General features: G+C 53.6%; 1 protein-coding gene across 3 annotated transcripts in view; it reads left to right on the top strand.

Annotated features, from left to right (window-relative positions):
* Positions 1–808: 808 nt before the first annotated feature.
* Positions 809–27004, top strand: part of Kcnh2 (potassium voltage-gated channel subfamily H member 2) — a 31958-nt gene continuing 5762 nt past the window's right edge. Inside the window, exons 1-7 of one of the 3 annotated variants that reach the window (XM_048440269.3) lie at positions 809–1129; positions 3780–4010; positions 19185–19349; positions 20178–20627; positions 21187–21398; positions 25534–25962; positions 26450–26837. In XM_048440269.3, the coding sequence (XP_048296226.3) occupies positions 1054–1129; positions 3780–4010; positions 19185–19349; positions 20178–20627; positions 21187–21398; positions 25534–25962; positions 26450–26837 (1951 nt within the window). In that variant the 5' untranslated portion in view covers positions 809–1053. Of the gene's footprint in view, positions 1130–3779; positions 4011–4253; positions 4404–19184; positions 19350–20177; positions 20628–21186; positions 21399–22733; positions 23134–25533; positions 25963–26449; positions 26838–27004 lie in introns of those variants that run through there. The other 2 variants (XM_085691153.2, XM_048440271.3) reach the window with 2 other exon arrangements.

Raw genomic sequence — 27004 nt, 5'->3', positions numbered from 1 at the left:
GTGTCCCTCTGCGCGCCACCCATGAAGAGATTCGAATAACCCCTGAGAGGGCCTTGTCCGTTTGTACTCTCAAGATCGGGGTGATCGGGGAGACTGTGCCTCTCCTCCGGCTCACCATCCCTTGTCTCAAAAATTTACAGCGTCCACATTCCCTGTTCTTCCCATTTCCCGGGTCTCCCCTGGTCCTGGAGCCCATCTTCTCAGAGTCTAGGCCTCACTCAGCCAAGTCACCCACAGCAGATTCTGAGAGTAAGCTGTATGTACTCAGCCTGTTCTAGGTGCAGTAAGGAAGCAGGGGATAAAGGGTTGGCCCTGTCCCATCAAATCAGGTTTCTCAGTCCCGAGTCTGGGAGGGGGGGCGGTACCCATAGGTCCCTCTCTCTGGCCACCTCCAAAACCGGCCGTCGCACCTGTCCTCACGGTTCCCCTACCTAAGGGTCCCTTCCCCCTCTCGGTGGAGCGCGAGTCCCGGGGGCTCGGTAGCAGAGCGAGGGGTTGGGGCCTGGGGGAGCGCTCGGCGCGGCTCAGCCAATGAGAAGGGCGGGCGCTCGGGGTGGCGGGGAGAGGGCGGCGCTGCCGGCGCGCGGCGGCAGGAGGGGGCCGGGAGGCGGGGGCCGGAGCCGGAGGGGCGCGCGCCTCATTAACCCTTCAGTCGCTGGACCAAGCCGCAGGCGCTGCCCGAGCCGCGGGCGCTGGAGAGGCTGTCGGCGCGGCGGCGGCGGGCAGGCGCGAGCCGAGAGCCGGGCGCTCGGGCGGGCGGAGCGCAGCGCGGGGACGAGGCGGAGCGGGGCCCGTGGCACCGCCGGCCCGGGTCGACAGACAGGTGTGCCGGCGCCGCAGCTCCAGCCGCTTCAGGCCCGGCCCGCGGTCCGGAGCCGGCAGCCGCTAGCCGAGCGGGAACCCCGCGCCCTCAGTCCGGTTCCGGCCCCGCCCGCACTCAGCTTGGCAGCGGGGTGCGGAGACCACGGCCCGGCCAGGCCACCCGAAGCCTAGTGCTGGGCCGGGCCGGGCCAGGGTGGGTGGGGGCCCGCCCGGCCCGCCCATGGGCTCAGGATGCCGGTGCGGAGGGGCCACGTCGCGCCGCAGAACACCTTCCTCGACACCATCATCCGCAAGTTTGAGGGCCAGAGTGAGTGGGGGAGGGGGCAAAGCGGGGAGGGGGTTTGAGGAGGTTTGGGGGGTGGGTCCAGGCCTGCCGAGTGTGGATGGGGGGCGTGCCCGAGCCGTGTTCTGTGCAATATGTGAATCATTTGGGGATGGTGGGCCCTGAGACTTACGCCAGGAGCCGAGGGGCCAAAGCTTGGTGTCAGGGGATCATTGGTATGGGACTAAGGGACTTAGTGTTGTAGCTTGGGGTCAGAGAGTGTGTGTGACACCTGGAATGTGCAGGAAAGGGAGGCAGGATGAGATATGCGGGTGTTTCTACTTCTAAATGCCCAGAGTTTATGAGATTGTGTGTGTGGCCATGACAATGTATATGACCCAAGCATTGAACCCTAAAAGTACAGTGCATGTGGCAGTCTTGACCGTGTTCTACGTGAGAGACAGAAACTAAGAGTGTAGAATCAGTAACCAATCTACTCTTGAGTGTGTGGCATGTATATGACCAAGTCCCTATGTCACTTAAGAATTTGAGTCTGCTTGGGCAGTCAAGAGGTGTCACCTGCAAGTCGGCACGATTGTGGGTCCGGTGGTGAGAGGGTGCTGCAGACCTGAAGCTGGCTTTGGGGTTAACAGGCTGGCTACGGAGCATCTATGTGATGGGTTTTCTTGCTCCGGACAGCACCCCAAGCTCCATTTGGGGGTTACAGCACCCCTTGTGCTGACCTAGCAAGAGAAACTTCTAGGAGTGTCTTAGGCTAGGTGAATGTTGTGGTGCTGGTGTGCCCATCCTCAAGGCTGCAGATGCACAGAGGGTGTGACTGTCAAGGGCCCTGGGAGCCGGAGAGTGACATTCCTTGCCCGTGACCCTGTGCACACAGGACGACGTGTGCTTGTACTGTGGTGGGAGGGAGGGGTCAGTTGGATGGGCAGCATTGTCCCTAGAAGAAGAACAAGATGATCCTGAGGGGGTGGATCAGTGACATTGGTGCAGGCCTAGGTGCTGGGGGCAGGCTTTAGTTTCCTACCAGCTGGGTAGGCACGGGCAGAATCTGAGAAGACCTTGGACTGGATCCTAAAGGCTTGGCTTCTGCCCCACCTCTGCTACTGACTGCCAGATGACCTTGAATGACTCCCCTTTCCCCCCCACCCCCCAGCCTCAATTTCCACGTCTGTGACCCAGGGGATAAGCTCCAGGGCTTTGGAAGTTCTTTCTGTATCTGTTAGTTTTAGGATTTCAGTCAAGGGGGCGCGGTAGAGTGGGACTTGCCTTCCAAGGCTCTTCTAGTCTGGGAGTTGGGCAGGGGTCACTTTTCTCCCATGGGTGGTTGGTACTTTGGACTGTCTTGGGCTGAAGTGGTGATGGAGGCAGAGTTAGAAGGTCTTTTCATTTGACAAAAAGCTCTGCACTGGGTCGATACTTGCTTGGGAATCCCAGTAGGCCTTGAAACTGACCTAAAGATGACTCAACTCTCAAAAGTAACTTCCTTGAGGGCAGGGTAAAGATGGCAGAAGTCAGGAGGCTAGATCCTGACAGCCTGGCCTTGCTGCAGGGAGCCCCTGCTGCGCAGCCTGGGGTTAGCCTGCAGGACTGTGCAGAGCTGCAGTCTGAAGGCTCCCTGAGGAGGAGGGAAGGGGAGTTTCAACTTCAGTTGCACATTGCAGCACTAAGGCCAAAGTGGCCAGGATTCCTGTTTATAGATGGCACCTATCCTATCTCACTTGGGCACAAACTGACTTGCTGCTCACCCACCTGCCTGGCCCTTGGGTCAGGTGTGGGTTGGATGAGCCCAGTCTAGATGCAATGGGTCTGTCGGACTTTCTTTTCCTGACGGGGTCGCAGAGGAAGGCTTCATATTCCTAGAGGTGGTCATCTTTCCCAGGGTTGTTTTCTCACAGTGGGCCAGTGTCTTGGGCCCACCTCTGGGCTCTAGGGAGTTGCAGGCTCTGGGGTGTGAAGCTGCAGGTTGCTTTCCTTGCTCTGTATGACCTTGGACTTCTGTCTGTGATCCCAGCTGTCCTGTTAGACAAGATTCAAAAGCTGGTTTTACTGTGAATGAGCTGCTAGATTCGGGCATTGGGCTGAACTTCTCTTGAGTTCATCCATAAGATGACAATATTAACAACTGGGTTGTCCGGGTCTTCTAGTACACTCCCTCATCCTTTGGCTCACACACTCCTTAGCATCCGACCGCCTGTGGATAAGGTGTGGAAGTCATAGTAGTCACTGACCGGTGGGAGTCTGGGGGTAGGCACTCGAGGGACATATTTTCTAGGGACAGTCCCCTGTCAAGAGGAAGAGGCCAGAGAAGCTGGTGCGAAGGGGAGGCTGGCCGCCATCTCCTGCCCTTCCCATGCTCCCTTTCCAGGCTGTTTATCCCTCCGGCTGCTGACACGCGTTGCTGACACCCGCCCAGGCCGGCCTTGGCCGCTGGCTCTCTGCCCGGGGAAAGCCACGCAGCCAGCCGGCGGGTCGGGGGTTGGGGGGGCGTGTCGCTAGGCCGCGCCCGGTTGAGGCACCTGTGTCAGGGCACAGCTGCGTTCGGCCAGGGTTGGGCGCCCCCTCCCTGGTGCGGAGGAGTGTCAGACAGCAGTATGTTACGAGCGAATGTGGGGAAGGGCCGGGAGCCCCCGAAACTGGTGTCCCCGCTCACGTGCACATCCCCGCCTCCCCCCAGGCCGCAAGTTCATCATCGCTAACGCCCGCGTAGAGAACTGCGCCGTCATCTACTGCAACGACGGCTTCTGCGAGCTGTGCGGATACTCGCGGGCCGAAGTGATGCAGCGGCCCTGCACCTGCGACTTCCTGCACGGGCCGCGCACGCAGCGCCGTGCCGCCGCGCAGATCGCGCAGGCCCTGCTGGGCGCTGAGGAGCGCAAAGTGGAGATCGCCTTCTACCGGAAAGATGGTAGGCGGGGCCTGGGCGTGGCTATGACGAGGGGCCGAGCCTCGAGAGAATGAGCGTGGGTGTGTGTGGGGGGGGAACAGTGGGGTGGGATCTATGTTTGCGGGAGGCTGGTGAAGTGTGCGGGTTCCGTGGGGGCGGGACCCAGGCGGGGGCGTGGCCCTGTGTCTCGGGGCGGGTGTGGCCTAGGTCTCAAATCTGATGGGTTGGCTTTCCGGTTGGCCTTGGAGCAGCTAAGAGTGAGGGGCCCTGGCACCTTCTGTACTTAAACTATTTGGCAGGTGTCTAGGTAGGCTGGCATTTGCCGAGTCAGGGATAGTAGCTGCGTGCGTAGCTGGTGGTAACAGCTGGTGGCTGGCGCTGATTCCCAGCCACAGAAGTCTAGCTACCTGTAAGGTCAGTCTGAGCCAGGTAACTTCCTGAAAGATGCCACAGAGGGTGAGGCGGAAGGGTTTGTATCTGCCACTCTCCTCCCGCCTTCCTTTCTCTTCTGCGCTTCAATCACACTTCTTCCCACAACCTCCGTTCCCTTTGTCTGGTCTGCAGAACACCCCGCCCCGCCCCTCAACTCCCTCGTGGCCAGGTGTCTTTGCTCAGAACCACCTCCCCACCCAGCTGCTCTGCGCATCCGGAGAGCAAAGTAGAAAGCGGATAAACACAGTGGGTGGAGCTGCTCTCATACTAGGCCTGTGCTGCTGGGTGGGCTCTGCTCAGTCAGGAGGTCAGCGAAGTGGTGGGATAGTGGGTATTGGAAGGCTGGGAAGATGTTCCAGAATTCTGTTTCTCACCAGTGAGTATTTCATGAGTTTCACTACAATCCTGGAAACCCAGCTCAGACCAGAGCTCTTGAACATAGAGTTGCCTACAGTAAAGGCAATGTTCCTGCTCTCAGGGAGCTTGTTGGCTATCCACAGTGAGCCCACCCTGCCTCTTGTGGCAAATAGGAGCGTCAAGCCCCACACCTCGGCTGTGCATGCTCCGTAGTGACTGAGGCTGCCTGTGAAGGTTGGCATCCTTAGGGGCTTCCTTTACAGGTGTGTAGCCTGTGATGTCCTTGGATAGCACATAGGGGGCATGCACAGTGGCCCTTCGGGAGAGTTTGCTTGTGCAAATTGGGGTTCTGGCTAGCAGGCAGGAAGGGGATGAAGTAGCGGGAAGCTTACAGATACTGAGATATGTGTTATCTTGTGTAATCCTCATAGAACACATGAGATGCAGATGCCACTTTTAATCTCTTCCTAAGGATGATGAAACTGAAGTTCAGGGAAATTAAGACTGCGCTCTGAGTCACACAGATCGAAAGCATCAGCGCTTGAAGTGGAGTTCACGTCTGTCTGACCAGAGCCATGTCACACTGTTCTACTGTGTGTCATGGACTGACAATGACACCAGAGAACTAGAGGGCTCCACACAGTGAAAACTTAAGTTTCTAAACCACAGGTTTATGCATGTGAACACCTAAATCCTGGGGTCAGGTGTAAGGTGGGAAATACCCCACCAGCCTAAACTGACTGATTCCCACAAATTTGTTTCAATGCTTACTTGGGATGCTGGGCTTTCTCTCTATTTTTCTCTCTCTTTCTTCAGAACTATGGATTAAAGCCAGAGTTGTGTGTATGATGGGGATGAGTGCTACCGTATGTGTGTTTGAAGGACAATGTCATGGAGTTGATTCTCTCCTTCAACCTTTATATGAGTTCCAGGGATCAAACTCAGATTGTCAGGTTTGTGTGGGAAGCACCTGTACCTGCTGATCATCTTACCAGTGCTAGCTACCTCTCCTTCTCTCCTTCTCTCTCTCTCTCTCTCTCTCTCTCTCTCTCTCTCTCTCTCTCTTTCTCTCTCTCTCTCTCTTTTTGGCCAGGATCTCACTATGTAGATAGAGCTGGCATTGACTCACTGTGATCTGCCAGCCTCTGCCTCCCAAGTGCTGGGATTAAAGATGTGCACTACCACACCTGGACCTAAACTTATTTGTTTTGAGATAGTGTCTCAATAAGTTGTCCAGGCTGGCCTTGAACTCACCTGGTAGCCTAGGTGGGCCTCCAAAGTAACTGGTATGATAGGCCTGCATCACTAGGCTTGGCAAGAGTGTTGAACTTTTGAGAAAATGCTCACAATACAGGGTCTTCCACTGTGAGCCACACTCTAATCCCTTGATGGACATTGCTGTGTTTGAGGATTTGATCCCTTGGCAGCAGAGATGTGGGGCTGATTTTGCCTTTGGCCACAACCTGGGTATAGCCTTCTCAAGTAGTGTGGAGCTTTTTGGCCCATGCTGACTTCTTTGGGAGACTCCTGCAGAGGAGCTCTCATGGGATGTTGAAGGTCCCCTGATCCAGCCATTTGGGGAACAGGTGGAGAAGTCTCATGGTGGAGGTCCCATGACCAGTGTATCCTTGGGGAAAAGGGGCCTAGAATCCAAGTCTCTGTGCTAGCCCATGCTCTTGCCTCCTCCAGGTTACTACTCCAAATGGGGGCAGTGACCCAGGAAACCCTATGCCAGCGGCTGCCTTCTGCCCCTTCTTTACTCTCACCTAGTTTCCATGGGGATCAGATAACTCCCAGTGGCCAACAGGTTGGCCCAGGCCCTCAGCTACTTGGGGACCCACTTACCTTGGCATTCTGAGCTGAGGGTAAAATGCAGACAGATTCTTCAGCCTCTCTGTCCTCTGTCTTGTGATAGAAAGATACAGAGTCCCTCATGCTATCCTTCTTGCCTGACCTGGGCTTCCTCTGTGTGTGTATGTGTGTGTTGATGCGTGGAGCATGTACTAAGTCAGAGGAGAAATGTGCCAGTGCCAACTCCTGTTTTTGTCCAAGCCTTGCCCAGAGTGTCTGCCTGGGCCAGCCCTGGGGGAGTAGGTCCTTGGGCTGCAGCCCCAGGGAGGGGGAATGCCTGGGGAGGAGGCAGAGCCTTTTGCTGGCAGGCGCCGCTAAGGACAGCTGTGCTGTGTCGGAGCCTCTAACCCAGCTCTGTGCAGTCTCAGGGTCTGGAGCCAGACAGCCCCATTATTTAGTTGCTGGGTCTGCTGGGAGGTGGGGAAGCTAGACTGTGGGAGTGTGGGTGGAGGAGGAGACACAGTGTGCCCAGTTCACTGGCTTTTTATTGATGCCCCTTAGGTCAGGCCCAGGGTCAGAGTGGAATTGTGAACAGAACCCTGTAGTGCAGGTCTGGCAGGATGTGACGTTTCTGGGGAGGTGCCTCAGACAGCAGGTGCTGGCTGGGGACACACCTTGCCCTACACTGCCGTAGTGGGGGTAGGGGCGATGTGGTTCTTCTCTCCCTGTCCCTTCTATTGTCTTTGCTCTTTGTTCCCACCTCTCTGCTGCCTCCTCTCCCCACTGCTGTGCCCTGCCTGCCTACTGTGCCCCATCCTCTTGGCATTTCTCCCTCCCCATGCTCAAGCCTCCCTGCCTTGGTCTCTGACCTACCTGTCCGGCTCTGGCCCTTCCATTTTTGCCTCCTTCCCGTTTTGTCTATTTCTTCTGTTCCTTCAGCACCCTAGAGCCTTCTTGCTTCTTTCCCTGTCTCCTCTGTCCTGTTTACTCATCCCCAATTCCCCAGGCCTTAGTCTGAAAGGCTTTATCTGTCTTACCATACCTCTGACTGGCCTGTCCCTGTCTCCATGTCCCTGTGTCCCCAGGAGCCTGTGTGTGGGTGGAGATGGGGGATGTCTCTGGAGAAGAGTCTATTGGCTTCTTCACTCCAGCTGCAGGCCAGTTGCCACGGCAACAAGGTCAGAGGGTCCCCACTGCTACAGCTGATGCTGTGACTGAGGGGGATGGGTTGGGACCTTCGGCCCAGGCCAGCTCCCCAGCGTGCTGTGTCTCCACATTTGCTATACTGCTGTATCCTGACTCACACTCTGGTTTTCCAGGTGCTCAGGCAGGCTCTGGTGGCACCAGTCACCAACCTCTGGGCATTCCTACCCCTATAACCCAGGTCCTTAGTCCTGGTTTTCTCTCTTCCCTGCCTTTCCTGGTCACTTAAATCAGAGGTCCTGCTCTGCCCGTGCTGTGGCCCTCCTCTATCAGACACTCTCCTCACCCCCAACCCCCAGTCGTGTGGTTTCTGAGTTGGTGAAAAGATGCTCTCTGTGAAGGGGGAGGTTTTGAGGGGAAGGCAGAGTTCAGAGGTCAGTGCCTACTAGCTCCTTCTGTACTCTGTGCGTTGGAACTAGCCTGGACCCTTCCCAGGAGAAGCCAAATTTAATTTAGCTTAAATTTAGGGCTTTTTCCATGGGGCCAAAGCCTTGGAGTGTTTACCTGCCTCTTTTTGTTTTACTCTCTATGTAGTCCTAGCTGTCACTGTGTAAGTTAGGCTGGCCTCTCAAAAGCGATTCACCTGCCTCTGCTGGGATTAAAGGTGTGCTCCCTTCTTGGGAGCACAGATATGCTTGTCATCCTGGGCAGGATCTGGTGGAGTCTGGAGCCTGGGGCAGGTGGTAGCTTCTGGTAGGGCCTGCCTGTAGCTTTCTGTCTCTACTGAGACTTTTCTCCCAGATGCCCTGTGGTGGGCTGCATTGGGCTCCTGGGGGCTTCCGGTCTGTGAGGATAGAAGGATGCTTCTCTTCAGAGCCCCTGGGCCTGGACAGTATCGGGAGGGTGCCTCCTGCTCCTGTGTGTGGTGTCTCCGAAGCCCCAGAAGAACTATGTAAATATTTGTACAGAACTGTCTAGGTGGAAGCAGAGTTGACAGTGGCCTTGGGCTCTGGGGAGGGGGACTGGAACAGCAGGAGAGCCAGCCTGGTGTGAGATGGGGTGAACTTGGGAGGCTTCCTGTGCAGTATGAATTGAGAGTTCTGAGGAAGCCCTTTCCTACTCAGCATCCCTGAGGGGGCCTAGAGATCCCTCGCTGGCCTGAGAATTGCCCCTCTCCCCTAAAACCTGCCTTCCCACTTTGTGTGCAGGCAGGAGAGCAGTGGTATTTGGCCCTGTGCATAAGGGACCGACAAATTTCTCTGTCTGACATGCAGGGAGATCTGGGGGCAGGGTCAGAGAAGAGCTGGGAGAGATGCTAGAGTAAGGACCAGACCAGCAGGGTCCCAGTGGCTGTTGGATGCCCCTTATGCTCCATAAAGACCCCTGGGCTGTGTTTTGGGGTCAGGTACTTGTGGGCTGGCCTGGAATTACCCAGCATGCTGGGCAATATCTGATCTTTACTTGTATTTACCTCAGTCTGGCCCTGGGTGCATTTGTGGTGCCCACCATCCCTACTAGGCTGAGCAATGTTTTTGTTTTTGTTTTTTTTTTGTTTGTTTCTGTTTTTGTTTTGTATCTACATGCCTAGCACATTGTAGGAGCTCGATATTTGCATATTTTTGCCAAACAAATGAACAAACTGGGTAGTATTGTGTGGCAGAAGCCTTGTGTTAGATGACTTGTGGGTGTAGTGTTTTGCTTGATAATAGACTGTATGGCCTTGGGAAAATTACTTCTTATCTCTGGTCCTTAATGTCCCGTTCTGTGAAAAGCCTTGGGATGATAGGATGCTAAGGTGGAAGAGGTGGGGGAGGGCCAGAGGATGAGCTGGGTGCCCTCCTGCTTTGCTGAGTGTGGGAGCCATCATAACGTGCAGGAACTCAGAAGGAATGAGAGGAGGCCTGCGAGGGGAACAGAGCTTCAGCAAAGTCAGCTGGGAGCTGGCTGCTCTTGGTAGCACTTAGAACAGTCAGGTGACTTCGCTTTATAGTGAATACATGGTGGTCCTTGTAGCCTTCTACTGGTAAAGTTTCTCAGTCATTTTTCCAAGAGGGGAAACTCTTGCAGAGGCTTTCAGAACTAAAGGACTTATCTAACAGGTGGGGACCTGAGTGGGACCTCTGGCCCAGTTTCTCTCTACTCTCGAGCCCTGTGTGGACCACCTTGCATAAGCTTCTTCTGGGGTATGATGAGCTCAGGGTCTCAAGAGGCCTGTGCTAGGCTGGAATCTAAGAGTTTTGGTAGTCTTTGTTTCTGAAGTGGATCAAAGTCCTTGTCCCCTGCGTGGTGGGTTGAGGGCATTCCTCAAACACCAACACAGCAACATAGCATGCCAGAGCTGTCTGCTTGTCACCTCATGGTCACAGTTGAGACTGTGGGGAGAAGGTTGTCTGCTGTGTGGCTCTTACAGTGCCTCTGCCTGTCTTTCCTGAAGGCTCAGCTCCGCAAATCAGTGAGGCCCATGGCAAAGTTTTTCTCTTTCATTTTCTTTTCTGCCTTTTCTTTTCATCTCATTTCTCAGTTCCATGACACTCCTTATAGGCAGCCATTCAAATATACTCCCTTTGAATATGCTGTTCGCATATGTTCTTGCAAATGTGTATTTTGACTGGATAGATGCATATGGATTTAATTTATGCAAATGGTATTGTGCTGTGTATTGTATTCTAGCATTCACTTTTCTTTTCTAGAAGCACAACTTTATCTACAGGTGGACTGCCACTGAGTGTCCAGTCTGTGGCTTCCCTTCCAGGAGCATGTTTTACGTACACACTGCCCCAGTGAAGGACCCCGCATAGTCCTCACCTCTCTGCCACCAGAGGCCATGCCACTGAACATTCTCTTACACAGTCCTTTCCAAACTTGTGTGAGGGTGTCTGTGGGCTGCATGCCTAGAAGTGAAATTGTTGAAATACAGGATATGGGGATGCTTAGCTGACTGTTGCCCCACTGTGCACCTGAATAGCTAACCCTGTTGTCTGCCTCCTGAATGGGGACTCATACTCTCCCACCTCTGCCACATTTGGCATCATCTCCCTTCTAATTTTTGCCAGTCTTGTAGGCTTGTTGCTTTAATTTGAGTTTCTTTGACTTCTTTGTAGGTCAGTGTATCTCCTTTAGGCTTGATAGCTTTTTGAGCTATCCCTGTTTGAGCTGTGTGTTTGTATCCTTTGCTTATCTTTCTGTGAGACTGCTCTCTTTTGTTCCCTTGCATTTCCAGGGGTTGCTTGTGTGTTTTAGAAATACAAGCGAATACAGTATATATTCCCTATGTCAATTCCTTATTTGAATTGTGAATACCTTCTCCCTCTTGGTCTCTGTTCAGTTAAAGACAACAAAGATTCTTTGTTTGGGTACAAAGAATCTTCACTGTTAGTTTTCTTTGTGCTCTTGAAGTCCCACTGAAAACCCATTCCTATGCGAAAGCCGAGAGGTCCCCACAGGTCCGCTTCTCTCCTCTGGCTCCTTGGTCTCACCTTCCTCAGTTGGGTGTTGGATCCACCCTGAGCCCTCCCTGGATGTAGTGTCAAGTAAGGATCAGGTTGTATTTTTTTCCATGTAAGGAGCCAACTTTCCCAACACATCTAGTCTGTTTTTTTCCATTGCTTTGTGGGGCACCTTTAGCATAGGTTACTTTGCTGTATAACTGTGGATCTGCTTCTGAACATTGCATTCTACTCCCAATATCTGTCTGTCCATCAGGATGTATAAAACAGTAACAAGCACAACGCTATGATGTTTACCGTGTCTCAGTAATCAAAAAGATGAAGCCTCCCACTTTTTAAATTTAAAAACTGGTTTGCTTATTCATTTATTTATTGGAATAGATAGATAGATAGATAGATAGATAGATAGATAGATAGATAGATAGATAGATAAGACTGTAGCTTGGGACTCACTATGTATGAAGTAATCCAGGCTTGTCTTGAACTGTAGCAATCCCACTGCCTTAGCCTCCCATGGGTTTGGATAATAGCAAGCCATACCTGGTTTTTTTTTTTCCTTCTTTTTTTTTTAACGTTCATTTGTTTGTTGTCATTATTATTTTGAGTCAATGTCTCTCTTGACATCCTAGGCTAGCTTGGAACTCACTATTCTGCTTCTGCCTTCCGCATGTTCAGATAACAAGTGTGCCCCACATGCTGGCTTCACTAGATCCTCAATCAGAGTTAGGTTAGTCTTGTAGGTTAGTTAGAAGAATTAACAGCTTTGTAAGTTTCAGTAAGATCCTGGACCATCTCTCTCTGGGCCACCTCATTTCCATATACTTTATGGCTCTAGAGTTTTGTTTCCTCACCTGTGCATCCTTGACCACCCTTAGCTGCTCCATCATCAGTTATTGAAAAAGGGATCGTGTGGCTGGAGAGATGGCTCAGTGGATAAAGTTCTTGCTGGAAAAGTGTGAGGACCTGAGTTTGAATCTCCAGTACCCACTGGAGTGAAAGCTGGCCACAGTAGCATGTGACTGTAACCCCATAAAACGGAAAGTGGAGACAGAAGAACCTTGGGACACTCGTGAGCCAGCTAGCCTGGTGTGTGTGGTGGTGAAACAATACTCAAGGTTGTCTTCTGCCTTCCACATGCAGATCATGGCCTGTGTGCATCCATGTACACAGATATGCACACATGTATACATATGAAGATAAGGAAGAAAGAAAAAGACCTTTAAAAAGTTGTTTAATTTACATGTGTGATTGTGATTTATGCATGACATAGTGCTTGTGTAGAGGCCAGAAGATAGCTTTGGGAGTTGGCTCTCTCTTTCCACTGTTGATTCTGGGGATCAAACTCAACTCATGTTTGCACAGCAAGTGCTTTTACTCATGAGCCCTTTTGCTAGCTCCTCCCTGTTTTCTGAAGTTTCAAACCCACTGTGAGGCCAAGGCCAACTCTGAGTGCCGGGGTTACAGGTGTGGACTTCTACACCAGTGCCGTCTTGTTTTCTGGTTCTACTTTCTGCTTATGTGAGGCTGTGCTGTTCTGTGGCCTGTCTAGCTGGTGGAGCTCTTTTCTTAGTGCTTGGTGTTCATCTGTTGACTGTTGGTTCTCTGGGGAGATGATTTTGTATCCTGCAATTAATGCCAGTTTTCACATTTGTTTGGGTCATGGTCATAGGCTTTCATTCCTGAATGTGCCACCTGACTTTTCAGGGGACCTTTACTGACAAGTGTATTTGCTCTGGGTGTTTCACAGTGTCCTATGAGAGAGCAAGTCAGGAGAAATTGTCCCCTTAACTTAATGATCAAACAGCTGTGCCCGCTCGGATACCAGTGGCTCTCCGGGCCCTCACCTGTGTTTGGGGAGCCAAGATGGAAGACAATTGCAGGAGTTTACAGATCACCAGAAGAGGGCAGAGACCGACCCCAGGATTGCCCCTCATGAACAGTGACAGATCTGTGCCCTCGATGCCCTATGATAGCTGCAAATACAGGGGTCAGGGTCATAGTGTAGAGGGCAGAAAGGGGCAAGGCTCAGACATTGCACAGCTGGCATGGTTCACTTAGGTTCTAAGCACCATCTTATTTGATAGTAACATGACCAAATGTAGTGTTGCTTTGGGGGAAGCACCTGAATTCTCTTGGTGTCTCTGTCTGTTCACACTCAGGATGGGGTGGTAATTCTGCACTGAAAGACTGGTCAGTGCCCTTGGATGTAGGGAGGTGGGAGGTAGGGACACTGTGTCCACACTGGCCCAAACTGCAGGTCATTAGGAGACCCCCAAAGCTGTGCACTCAGCACTTGTTGTGAAGGCTGTCTCTGCGGTGCAGGTCTCTAGGGTTGTGGGTGCTCACCCCACAAGCCAGAGTGTGGACATATCCTTCCCAGAGAGAAGCATCCATGTGAGCTGATTCAGTAAACCCGCTGCAGAGGGGTCTGGGAGGGATGCGGACGGGAGGAAGTGAGAGGGTCAGCAGCAGGAGCGGTCTGCTGGGTCTGTGGTGCAGTGGTGGAGGCAGCTTTCCCCAGGTCAGTGTGCTGTCATCTCACCATCATTTTATTTTATTATTTATTTATTTATTTTAAATATTTATTTTGTATACAATATTATGTCTGTGTGTATGCCTGCAGGCCAGAAGAGGGCACCAGACCCCATTGCAGATGATTGTGAGCCACCATGTGGTTGCCGGGAATTGAACTCAGGACCTTTGGAAGAGAGGGCAGTGGTGCTCTTAACCTCTGAGCCATCTCTCCAGCCCCCTTACCGTCATTTTATAAAAGCGTTACTTGCTCACACATTGTGTGGGTGTGGGTGTGTGTTGGTATGTTTGAGTAGGTCAGAGGAAGTTGGTTCTCTTCTATCATGTTGGGCCCCAGGGCTCAAACTCAGGATGTCAGACTTGGTGGCAGGCACCTTTACCCACTGACTTCTCTCTCAGGGACTTGTGTTACCTTCTTAAGGCAGAGGGTATGACCCTCACTCATAAGCCAAGAGGTGGCTTGGCCCCAGGACCCTGGAGTGCGGCTAGCATAGCTTTCCTGGGTGAAGGTTGTCTTTTGAGTAGTTGTAGTCTGAGGAGATGGCTTAAGCTCTAGGCTGTGGGTTCAGCAGGAAATAAGATGCCAGCAGAGACCTTGGCCCTGCTCAGAGATTGTTGGCAGGTTCTGGTTGCAAGGCTGATGGAGGCAATGTTTCCTGAGATTTGGAGTCTGGCTTGTGGCTCCCCAAACCTGCATGTCAGGGAGTACCCCAGTTCCTGAATTCAGGAGCCCAGGATTGGTCTCTTTCTTTGACATACACACACACACACACACACACACACACACACACACACACACACGCTATGACACAAGGACACAAACTCATTGACTGGCTAGCCTCGCAGACTCCCCCATCCTGTCCCTTAAGCCTGCAGTATCCCTGGCCATCCCTAGCCCCCGGCTGTCCATGAGAGTGGTGTTAGCGACACGGTGGCCCTTGGCCAGAAGCGGCTCCGCTGCATCTTCCTGTCGCCGCCACCAGGCTAAATATAACCTGACACTGCACAGCCCTGGGCTGCTCCTCCGGAGACAGCCTCTGCCTGGGGGGCGGACAGGGCCAACTGCAGCCTCAGCCTCCCTGCCCTCGGTGTGACTTTGGGCTCATTTTGGCACAGCTCCTCCTGCTTGGAGTGGGGCAAGGGAGGTGACCAGGATGAGGGTGCTAGAGGTCACCTTCCCTGCAGGGACCTGCTACTCTGCCTCATTACAGCTCCAGATGCTTCTGTAAGGCCATCTGTCACCTCATCTGGCCCCCAGAGGAGGAATCACTTGTCCCTGTAGCACCCATAGAGAGCCTAAGCTCAGAGAGGTGGGTCTGTCTCCAGCACGCAGCAAATGTGATGGACAGCAAGAGTTCAGGTCTCCTGATTGTTGGGACCAACTGCCTCAGTTTCCCAGGGCTCATTACTGCTTTGTATGTTTTATCTTGCTCTATCTTGTTCAGATGCCAAATTAGGGTCCTGTTGAACACTTGACTCAGTCAGGGTAAGCACCAGGGACATCTTCTTGGTCTTGTCCTAAGTGCTTCACTTGTGCTGGCATGCACAGTAAGACCATGGGGCGATGGGGAAGCCATGAAGCCTGCTGCCGTACAGGTGTGCCAGGTGAGATTCTGACCTTACCAACTTGCCCAAGGCTGCGCAGGTCATCTGCAGGCCTCCTTTCCCCAACCTGCCATAGCTTCTGCTAAGGGCAGGCTTGGGCCAGTGGTACCCATAACTGGGAAATTAGGCTTTGGTGTATTGGATGGATGCCTGACCTAGGTGAGTGAGGATACCAGGCAGGGTAATGTCACTCCAAAGTGGGCCCCTTTGTGGGACCTGGTACTGGATGCAAGCAAGCCAGGGTTTGTAGTCTGAATGGGACATTTTCTACTGTCGGAATGAGCTAAACCTGCTGCACCAGGCTCCTTTCCGTTGCCTCTTCTCTTGGTGACCTACAGTGAGCAACACGATCTCTGACGGCTGCTGGGAGACTAGCTGGCCTGGGTCATCAAGACCAAAGGCTCTACCAGTTCCTATAGGTATATGGTTTCTAGCATACCTGACAACCCTGTCCTTATTTCTATCCTGAGGGGTCAATGACAGGCCTGGATTGGGCAGAGAGGCTTTGCCACCCAAAAATGGGGGCTCTAAAGCCTGTCTGGAGCTGGGGGGGGATAAGGGTATGTTTTAGTATCAGTTACTTAAATCAGACTATCCCAGGGGCCAATTGCTAAGGTTCGTCTTTCTTCTGAGTATGCAGAGCTCTCCTTAGGCCAGGCTCCAAGCCTGTCATATACTATGTCATTTCATCCAGACTTTGGATCTGTGGAGTAGGTGTGATCAACCTTGTATGGCAGACAAGCATTCTGTAAGGTGACTGGCACACAGATTGTGCCACCTCCTCTTTGAGAAAGAGAATGCTTCTCCCCTTCCCGCATCTCCCAGTCCCATCCTTTCTGGAGTGCTCCCAGGGCTGTCTGCCTCTTGAATGTGGGCAGTGCCTGCCACAGAGTGGTGCTGGGTGGAACTGCAGTCTTGCCCAGCTCTGGCCCCAGGGGCCTGCCTTGAAGCTGCCTCTTCCTTGGATGGGCTGGATCACTGATGGGATCCCAAGTAGGGTGGGAGGGAGGAACAGAGTAAGTCTGGGGTCCTGAGGCTGCTTAGATAGGCAGTGTTCCAGGATCCCTGGGGACAGCTCAGTCACTTGTTCACAACCTTTCTTCTTAGCTGGGAACCTGATTGCCTAAGGTGACCACAGCCTATCTATCTGTTCTGTGCTAGTATCTAGCTTCAGCCATCAGTGGGCACCCAGCCTGGCTTTCCTTCTCTTACCCTCAAGAACCCCCTCCATACTTCTAGTCAGCTACAAGGTAGGGTCCTATGGGCAGGCCTGGCCAAAGAGCTGGGTTTGAAGACATGTTAGGTCACATAAGACTTGGCCAACTTGGCAAGTGAGATGGCACCTCAAGATCTCATGGTGTGCTTGGTCTTCAGCTCTTCTTGTTTCCATGTTCAGTACCCCAATCTCTGTTTCCCTCAGTGATAAGATAGGGCTGGCGGTGTGTGTGTGTGTGTGTGTGTGTGTGTGTGTGTGTGTGTGTGTGTGTGACATTTTTGGAACAACCAGGCTTTTGATGTGATATTTGAAAAGAAAAATTCCTTGCATGTCAATTTAGGAGGAGTGTCAGGCTTGTCCTGTGAGAGGGGCATATCTTGAGGTTTCTCCTTGGGAGAATTAAAGACAATTATTTTGAGATGCAGGGACTGGAATCACCATCTGAGATGCCAAGGGCCGAGGTAGCCATCTGAGAAGCGGGGTCCTGGGCTATGCGTTTTCTCTTGCAGGATAGTCTGGGCTAACGTGGGGATAAAGTGCTAAAGACTCCAGGTCAGCATTTCTGTTCCCTTTAGGGACTGAGCCCCTAAGTCATCTGAAAGAGCCAGAGTCATCTTGGTTTTAGACTCTTTGATACATGTCCTGGTGAGCATAGTAGCTTGGGGCCTAGATCTCTGGGGCTTTTTGGGGTAGGTGCTGGGGTCTCCCAGGCCATGGTATCTTGGTCTCCTGCCTGAGGAGGCCAGTTCCTGCTCAGGCCGCTGCCGGCCATCACCATATTAGGACATAAACTCCAGGCTGTCTGTCTGGGTGCCAGACGGCCTCCAGCTGGGCCCAGGCCACCCCCCCCCCAGCTTCAACACTACAGCTGTGTGTCAGAGGCCGGAGGTCAGGGGACAAGAGCAGCTGCTAAAGGGACGCCCAGGCAGAGTTCCTGAGCTCAGGGCCCTTGGGTAGGGGTAAGAGTGCCCTGGCTATGGTGAGTGTAGGGTCTTGGGTTGGGCAGAGAGCTCCTGACAGGCTTTCCTGGGTCTTGCCTTCACCTCTGTACCGATTTGTCTGAGTGGGTTTGGAGGCTCTCATTTCACGGAGAACCCACATGCTAGAATCACTTGTCTGCTGTGGCCTCACTCACCTACCCAGCATGTCTGCACTGTGGTTGGCCCGTGTCTCCAAGAGCCAGGCCCCTCGCAGCTGGCTGACTTGGCCACAGCTTCTGCTCTTCTGCACTGTTGGCACTCACTCCTCAGGCCTGACTGACAGGCATCAGTGAGTTCTAGGTTTCAGTCTTCCTTTGATGTCAGTCGCCACCCCTCCTGCATACCTGGGCCAGCGGTCAGAGTAAGGGAAGGGACTGAGGGCAGAGAGACCAGCCTAGGGAGGTTCCAGGACACAGAAGTAAGGGAGTCAGAGACCATGTGACTCTTCACTTCTTTACCAGCCTCCTCCTTCCTGACTTTTCCATGTCACTGTACCGCTGTCCCACTGACACCGTGGTCCATCTCTGGCTTCCAGGGGACTTTAGTTATTCTAGGTGTTGGGTCCTTCAGAAGGGATGTGACCGTGGGGAGGCAGAGAAGCCAGATGAGCAGAGGGGAGCCTGGATGATGATGGACAGGAGTTGATGACCTGTCTGGGACCCTGTGAGAGGGTCAGGATGTCATTGTGCCCTTCTGATTCATCAAGAAGGACTTCCTGCAGGTGGGACTCTTAGCTTGACCCTGGAAGGGGCACTCACTCTGAGTCTAACTCAGGTCAGGAATCACTATGCAGGGCATGGTGTTCCTCTGAGAGCCCAAGGGAACTGGTGTGCTTGTTTGGCCTGCTCCATGGACTCTGAGGGAAGGAAAGGAAGAGACAAGAAGAAGGTGAAAAAAGATCTCATATCAGTGTTTCTCAGACTCCGGTGAGGACTCAGGGTTTTTAGTTTCTGCCATGTCTCAGTCCAGTACTTCCATGGTGTGGAACACCTCATGCTTGGAAACTGTGGCAGTCCCAAAATGTTACAAAGTTTTTGCAAGTTGCATAATTATCTTGTGGAGCTATACAATGTCTGGGAACCAATCTAAAGAGAACAGAGGCAAGGCAGATACAGTAACCATAGTGTTCACATGCTAGGGCTTGCTCATACAAGCTTGAGAGTGACTACCATTCCATTCTATATGAGAGGAAAATGAGGCACAGGGATGTTGGACAGGTTTTATATATATATATATATATATATATATATATATATATATATATATATCTTTTAGCAACAGAGCTAGAACTGGAGTCCAGAGACTCTGGACTAAAACATGGGCTCCTGGTCCTTGAAGGAGAGAAAAACAAAGACACATTGAAAAGATGGGGATCTAGATGAAAACACAGAGGAAGAAAGGACCACAAGCCGGAGAGAGAAGGGGAAAACAAGGAAAGGGGCAGAGAAATGAGATGAGCAGTGAGTGAGTTGAACAGACAGAGTGAAGGGAGAAATGCAGACTGGCTTGGCAGTCTGGCACAGCCAGGTGCAGGATCAGGCTGGGCCAGGGATTGCAGGTGTGGGCAGTGGAGGTGTGGTAGAAGTGGACAAGTCCTTTTGGGTTCAGTGGTCCTTCCTGGTCACTTTGTATCCTACCTATGTGGTGAGGAAGATCTAGTGTCACCATGGTCCCTGCCCTCCCTCCTTTGCAGGGAGCTGCTTCCTGTGTCTGGTGGATGTGGTGCCTGTGAAGAATGAAGATGGGGCTGTCATCATGTTCATCCTCAACTTTGAAGTAGTGATGGAAAAGGACATGGTAGGGTCCCCAGCTCGTGACACCAATCACAGGGGGGCCCCCACCGGCTGGCTGGCCTCTGGTAAGTGCAGCCAAACTCCTGAGCCAGCTCAGGATTGAATGTTGCTCATGACCCTGGTTGTGTGGGAAGGGAAGTAGTTAGTATGTGTGTGTGTGAGGATGCAAGGAACAAGGAAGACCTGGTTGGTCCCACCTGGACCAGGATGGACAAACACCTGTGCAGCCGCAGGGCCCAAAGTCACAGGTCCTTTAGGCAGAACACATGTTTTCTAGCCTTGCCTTTTGGTTACTCACCCCGCACCCTGGAGGACTAATAGGTGCTTGCTTAAGCAGCACTAGCCACCGGCTCATTAGAAAGCTCTGTCTCAGGGACTCAGCTCTTCTGTGGTCTGGCCAAGTCCCAACAGTGGGGATTAATGGAGGAGAGGATGGGAAGTCATGCTGGCCTTGGCTGTAAACATTTCCCCTGGTTGACCCCAAGGCTCAGATCCTCTGCTTTCCCCAGGTGGCATTTTTTTTTTGGGAGTTTAATTAAAACAGCAAAGCTCACCTCTTGGGTTTTAGTGATCCTAGTTCTATGGATGCCAGCAGGGTGTAGGAGAGAGCTTTCGGCATCACTCCCTGCTCACTGTGTGACCTTCAGTGACCCACACAAGGCGTAGACCAATCTCCGAATGTGTCCCAACCAGTACAGTCGTGGAATCGTGAAGAGTTCAAGGAGTCTGCCTAAAGTGTGGTGGGAAAGGGCAGTTGATGACAAGCTTTAGATCAAACTGTCTGGGTTTGGGAATCAAGCACTGTGCATGGACTGGAGTGAGAGCCTTTCACTGTCAGGGTCTCCAGTTCTTTTTGGTCAACCCTCACTCCATAGGCCTCTCTTTCCCCACAGGTCGAGCTAAGACCTTCCGCCTGAAGCTGCCTGCCTTGTTGGCGCTGACTGCCAGGGACTCATCTGTGCGGACAGGAGGCATGGGCAGTGCTGGAGCTCCTGGGGCAGTGGTGGTGGATGTGGACCTCACACCTGCAGCGCCCAGCAGTGAGTCCCTGGCCCTGGATGAGGTGTCTGCCATGGACAACCATGTGGCAGGGCTTGGGCCCGCAGAAGAGAGGCGTGCTCTGGTGGGCCCAGGGTCTGCTTCACCAGCGGCCAGTGTCCGAGGCCCTCACCCATCACCAAGAGCTCAAAGCCTCAACCCTGATGCCTCAGGTTCCAGCTGCAGCCTGACCCGGACACGCTCCCGAGAGAGCTGTGCTAGTGTGCGCAGGGCATCCTCCGCCGATGACATCGAGGCAATGCGGGCTGGGGCCCTGCCCCCTCCGCCCCGTCATGCTAGCACCGGTGAGGGTGCAGCCCAGGGGGACCTACTCCAGCTCCTCACTTCCTGCCTGTCTGCCAAGCCTGCCCTGTCCCAGGCCCACCATTTCCTCTTTCTCTTCTACCTCTTGGGTGCCTGGGAGTCTGGGAGATGGAAATCCCATTAAGTACTTATTTAATCTCATTAAGTGGCCTTTTACTCTATTAAGTATCCATTCATCTCATTGCATTCTTCTACTCACAGAGCCCTTGCCGGCCCAAGGGGCTGGCTGTCCCAGGACATCCCGGAACAGGGATGCCCATGGAGTTAGAAAGAGACAAGAGAGATTTAGAGGCTCCTGACACTATCTGATCCTTTCTACTCCTTTCTCCTGCCTTCCCCTCATGGTGGCATGCTTCCTTAAAACTCAGAGGGGGCAAGCCCTTGCTTGTTTTCATGGGTCTCCTGTGCTACCCCGTTGCTTATTGTCTCTCCCTCTTGGCCTTGCCAGGTAGAGTTTGGTCTCATTGTAGCTTTGTGTCAGTGACCTGGCTCCTATCAGCTGGCCTACCCATCTGACCAGGCTTTCTCTTTCTATCCCAGGGGCTATGCACCCCCTGCGCAGTGGCCTGCTTAACTCCACCTCAGACTCGGACCTCGTGCGCTATCGCACCATTAGCAAGATCCCTCAAATCACCCTCAACTTCGTGGACCTCAAAGGCGATCCTTTCCTGGCTTCACCCACCAGTGACCGGGAAATTATAGCTCCCAAGATAAAAGAGCGGACCCACAATGTCACCGAGAAGGTCACCCAGGTAGGTGTCTGGGTACATGGTTGTCTGCTCATCTTGGAGGGGTTGGAATTGGTGAAGGCCAAAGTTGTAGTCAAAGTGGGGGTTGAAGGTCTAGTCAGTAAGGGAAGCTGTTCTGGGGGTGGGTGGGGAAAATGCCTGAACTGGGGTATAAGAAGGAAGAGTTTGAGATGAGAAGGCTTTTAGAGAAAGGGGCTGGTGAAGAGGGAGGGAGGAAGGGAGGAGGCTTTAGGAGGGCAGGTGTGGATGAGCAGTAGATGGTGGGTGAGAGAAGGCAGTCAGAGGGATGGGAAGGATGTGTCTGAGGGGATTACCGGGCAACAGGAGAAAGCCTCAGTTAGAAAGGACTGAGCAAGTCAAGGTCAGGAAGGCCTTGATTCTTGTAGGTCCAGGTGGTATACCAGGTGGCTTAGGGGTGCCTGCCATGTCCCCACTAGTGTGGGAGAGTAGGGTTTCTTTCTGGTGATTGGTGGGGAGAGCTGGTGACGGGTATAGAGCTGCTAAGGGATTGTGTTCCTGTATCCTTGCCCAGAGAAGAACATGGGCTTTTTGATTTCTGTGCCTTAGGGCTCCTCTGGTCTTCTTGTCCCTCCCTACGGTGAGGTGGGTCACAGCACCTCCACTGCCTACTCAGTCATAGCTCCTTTTCATCTTGGCAGTGGCGAGGTCTTAGTAGTGAGAATCTCAGGAGAGGAGGGGACTGCTGTTCTATGCTGTGCTTGCCTGGAGCAGCTGCTCTATGAGGGAACTGCCCAGCTCTGGACTCCCTTGACCAGCCTTCTGGCCGTATTCCCTTGCCTCTGGCTCTCTGAGTTCATGCCAGGTCTCCAGCCCCTTTGCCTTGCCTCCAGAACATACCCCTCACCCCATAGCCTTTGTCTGACACTTTGGTTCCTACCTCCCTCTTCCCACCTGGGTGCCTGGCATCTGCCCTGTTCCTGGACTCAAAGTGTGAGAGCCTACGGTGTGTGGGTCTTTGCCTGTTGGTCTGTGTGACTGCGTGTGGTGCCCCTGCCAGTCACCTGGCGTCTCTCCATCTCTGGGTGTCTCTGCCTGACTCTGGCTGGCTCGGCACTGGACTGGCGGGGCGGGGGTGTTGGGGAGACCATTAATCTGCGGTGACAGGCCAGGCTGCCGGGTGGAGGGGGAGGGGCTAGGGCTGCGGGAGCGGCTGCAGCAGGAGCCTAGAGCGGGCTGCGAGGGAGGGGGCCGCTGGCCGGGCACGGGGCAGAGGGCGGGCACAGGCTGGGCGGGAGGTAAGGGGGGCAGGGTGGCGGAGTGGGGGTGGGAACCTGGGAGGAGGAGGGGCCGGCCAGCAGAGGCGCTTACCGCGCGGCTGCTGGGCTGGCGGCAGGCGGGCACAGCACAGCACCCTGGTAGTGGGGGGCCCACACCAAGGGGCCATGTGCAGCAGGAGCCAAGCAGGCAGCTGTCCATACTCACTGCTCAGGAGACCCCAGCCCCAGGGCCTAGCCCAGCCATTCTGGCTTCATGCCAGAGGCGGTCCTGGCTGCCCATCGGCCAGCCTTGGGCCGGCAGCCTGGACTGGGACTGCTGCTGGGGCACAAGTGAGGCACTAGCCGGGCCCTAGGGCCCTAGGGTTGTCAAGCTGGGGGGAACCAAGTCTTCCATGGCGGTCCCAGCAGGGAAAGAGAGCAGGACAGGGGCTCTGCAGCCCAGGGCCCAGAAAGGCCGGGTAAGGCGGGCAGTGCGCATCTCCAGCCTGGTGGCCCAGGAGGTAGGTGATCCCCTCAGCACCCTATCCTTTTCTTGGGCTGGGACACTGAGGCCGGTGGGGGTGTGGCCCAGCGGGATCTGGCTGCAGTTGGGGAGAGGGCTTCTGAGAAGCAGGACAGATTGGGATCCCTATGTTCTTCTGTGTGGTCCACCCCTGAGCTCCTCATTACTTTCCTCCTTGGCCGCTGGCTAGGTTCCCAGGGTTTCCCTTGCTTTGGCAACCCCTTTCATATGACTTCTGTGGCCCACAGTCTTCTAGTTCATAATATAAACGGAATAGAGAGCTACCAGGAAGCAGATAGGTATCTAAAGAGGATGGTGGGAGTTGGAGGGAGACAAGGAACCATCAGACCTGGGCTAGACCTGACACAGGTGCTGGGGCTCCCCAACTCTGGGACTCCATGATAAGCTCTGGAGGCTTGGCTTACTCCGCAAGGTTCTGGAGGTGGGGCCTTAGGAGAGTAGGGGTCAGAGGCTGCTTTGATGGGCAATAAGGAGAGACTACTGCACTGAGGCATGGCTCACCTCTTTAGGGCATCCTGGGCTGTTGTCCCCTCAGCTGGTGACTCCCTCCTAGGAGCCCTTTCTGCCCTACTGGTTCTCCTGCTTTAGAACCTGAAGGTAGCGCTGGGTGATTTTGAGAATCCCACCCCTGCCACTATCACCGCTATCCCTGACTCCCTCTGTCTGGGCTCCTGGGCTCCTCCCCTTGGGGAACAGGCACAGGTGAGAGTTTTTCTTCCCAAGGTGAAGATCCAAGGTTGAGTCAGTCTTCCATAGGACAGCAGATCACAGGGATTATAGCCCTGGCCTGAGGCCATGTGGTAAACCAGTGGTTTTAGAGATAGGTCTGGGTAGATTGAGTTAGCAGGTTTGGGCCTTGTACCCCAGACTTTCTGTATATAGGAATGCAAATGTGCACTGGGGCTGTGGGCAGACCTGGGGGACAGGGTTACTGGTGTGTGTGATCCAGCATAGCTCCCCAGGCACAGAGAGGGTCCTGTGGAGTGATAGCTATCTCCTTTTGTTCCTTTTCTGTGGGGTCCTAGCCTGTTCTTTTTTGATACATGAACGATCACTAACCTCATGTGCATTAACCCTCTATTTTAATGAATAAACCTTCAGGCTGAAGCAGGGCAGACCTAGGGTCTGTCTCTGACCAGGGTCCTGGTGGTCATTCCCACCCCATCTTGTTTCTCTGATGTCTCGCTCCATCCCAGGGTGGCCAGACTCCTCCCCAAGACCCATCTTTCTTACTGGCTCCTTTCCCTGAGATGTTCTCTAAACAGCCCACCTATGCAGATGGGCTTAGGGGATTCCCTCCTGAGCTTGAAAGAGAGTCTTCAGGACTTCATTGAGCTTAGAGGTCCCGGGCTGTGGGATGTAGTGCTTCTGGGACAGGGCTAAAACTCTGGGGGTGGGGAAGACTAGGTTCTGGTTGCACGGTTGGCGGAGTCCAAGCCTAGAGGGATTGGGTGGGGATTCCGGCTAAGTTTGATGATTACCAAAGGATTCTAAGGAATGGGTGGGTATGGAGGCTTCTGACGCCTGGGAAAGCTAGTTCTCCCTGGTTTGGGAGCAAGAGTGGTGGATGTGCTTGCTGCCCCTTGTCCCTATGGGTGAGACTCCCCTGTCTGACTTTTGGGGAGCATGTGCTTTCCCTTGTGTGAAAATGGGGTTCTACACAGGCCAAATGTGCACTTCTGAGCCGTCCTGGGTATACATCTCTCTGTATACTTGAGGTGCCAGGTTCTCAGGGTTGGACTCTGTCCCCTGGGTCCCTTTGTAAGAGTGTGGGAGACTTCTCTGGGCCGGGGTGGAGAGGGACCTGAGAGAGAAAAAGTAGCAGCAGGGAAAAGGTTCCTCCCCTGAGGGAGGCCAAGGGGCCTGAGAATGGTGGCTGGCGTCCTTGGACAAGTATGAAGTGAGCTGTGAGGGAGCTGCAGTGACTATTTTATGTGTTGGGACTCTGGCTCCTGGGCTCACTGCCCAGCTGGGAACTGCAGTCCTTGGAACATATTCTGGACTGAGACAGGGGAGTGTGTGTGTGTTAGTTTTGGGGCTATGGGCAAGACTGTAGGTGCAGGTTGCATGGTCTGAGGATCTGGCCTGCTTTGCTGATTGGGAACAGTGTTAGGACTTCCTGCATTATGACCTAAGTTCAAGTATTTTGGGGGTTGTCAGAGTTGTGTGCAGCCAGCCAGGATGTCCCCCTGCTGGGTGGCATTTTGGGAAGTGTAGTGCCTCCATCTGAGGGTAGTCAGTTGCTATGGCTATTTGGCTGAAGGATGAGCATTCTGATGGAAATGTGCTCTACTTGGCCACAGTAAGGATGACACCAGCTTCTGCTTTGAAGTTCCATGACCCTCCCTCATCATCCACCCCTTCCCTCACTGCCTAGGTCCTGTCCTTGGGAGCTGATGTGCTGCCTGAGTATAAGCTGCAGGCCCCAAGAATTCACCGTTGGACCATCCTGCACTACAGCCCCTTCAAGGCTGTGTGGGACTGGCTCATTCTGCTGCTGGTCATCTACACGGCCGTCTTCACACCCTACTCGGCTGCCTTCCTGCTGAAGGAGACTGAAGATGGGTCCCAAACTCATGACTGTGGCTATGCCTGCCAGCCTCTGGCTGTGGTGGACCTCATTGTGGACATCATGTTCATTGTGGACATCCTCATCAATTTCCGCACCACCTATGTCAACGCCAATGAAGAGGTGGTCAGCCATCCTGGTCGCATCGCCGTCCACTACTTCAAGGGCTGGTTCCTCATTGACATGGTGGCTGCCATCCCCTTTGACCTGCTCATCTTTGGCTCTGGCTCTGAGGAGGTGGGCTTAGCAGGAGGAAGCATGGAGAAAAGAGCCAGGAGGGGGTAACGTGAAGGATAATGGGGAGGGGGGATACTGCACAGGAAAGGAGGGTTCCTAACAAATCATACTTGTTCACCCACAGGGTCATAAAGAGCCCCTGGAAGGGGCTCTTTTTTTCTAACTTGTCTACTGAAGTGGGGGATATAGACACAAAAGAATCCTCAAAAGCTAGTTAGAACTCAGGCCTAGCACCTTAAGGTGACTGTTGACCCTTTGGGAGCCCGTTTCCTCATTCTCATCATGGAGATCCTTACCATTTGTCTTGAAGCTGGCACATAGAATAACAACACGTGTGCTGGGAGCAGTGTGGGAGGCACTTTATACCAGGTGGCTTTCATTATCAGTGAGCTTCCAGGAAGAAGCCTTTTATGGTGTCACCTCTGTACCCTCTACTACAGTGCGCCTTACTCATGTGCCCTCACATTGAACATGCCCCCTTCTCTAGCTGATCGGGCTGCTGAAAACTGCGAGGCTGCTGCGGCTGGTGCGTGTGGCTCGGAAGCTGGACCGCTACTCGGAGTACGGAGCAGCGGTGCTCTTCCTGCTCATGTGCACCTTCGCGCTCATTGCGCACTGGTTGGCCTGCATCTGGTACGCCATTGGCAACATGGAACAGCCTCACATGGACTCACGCATTGGCTGGCTGCACAACTTAGGCGACCAGATCGGCAAGCCCTACAACAGCAGCGGCCTGGGCGGCCCTTCCATCAAGGACAAGTATGTTACAGCACTCTACTTCACATTCAGCAGCCTCACCAGCGTAGGCTTCGGCAATGTCTCCCCCAACACCAATTCAGAGAAGATCTTCTCCATCTGCGTCATGCTCATTGGCTGTGAGTGCGTCCTGGAGGCGGGTGAGGGGCGGAGCCATGACTGGGTAGAAATGATAGTGAAAGTCCTAGGATGGAGCAAAGTGGCCAGCAGAGCTCCCCGCCCCGCCCCGCCCCCTCCTCTTCCCCTCCTAGACTCCTGGGCTCACAATATAGTCTGGAGGCTGGGA

Source organism: Myodes glareolus, chromosome 6 (genome assembly GCF_982192425.1).
Source record: "Myodes glareolus chromosome 6, mMyoGla1.1, whole genome shotgun sequence".
Classification (NCBI taxonomy): domain Eukaryota; kingdom Metazoa; phylum Chordata; class Mammalia; order Rodentia; family Cricetidae; genus Myodes; species Myodes glareolus.
The sequence above is the reverse complement of the archived record's forward strand: the minus strand, read 5'-3'. Positions and strand labels throughout refer to the sequence as shown.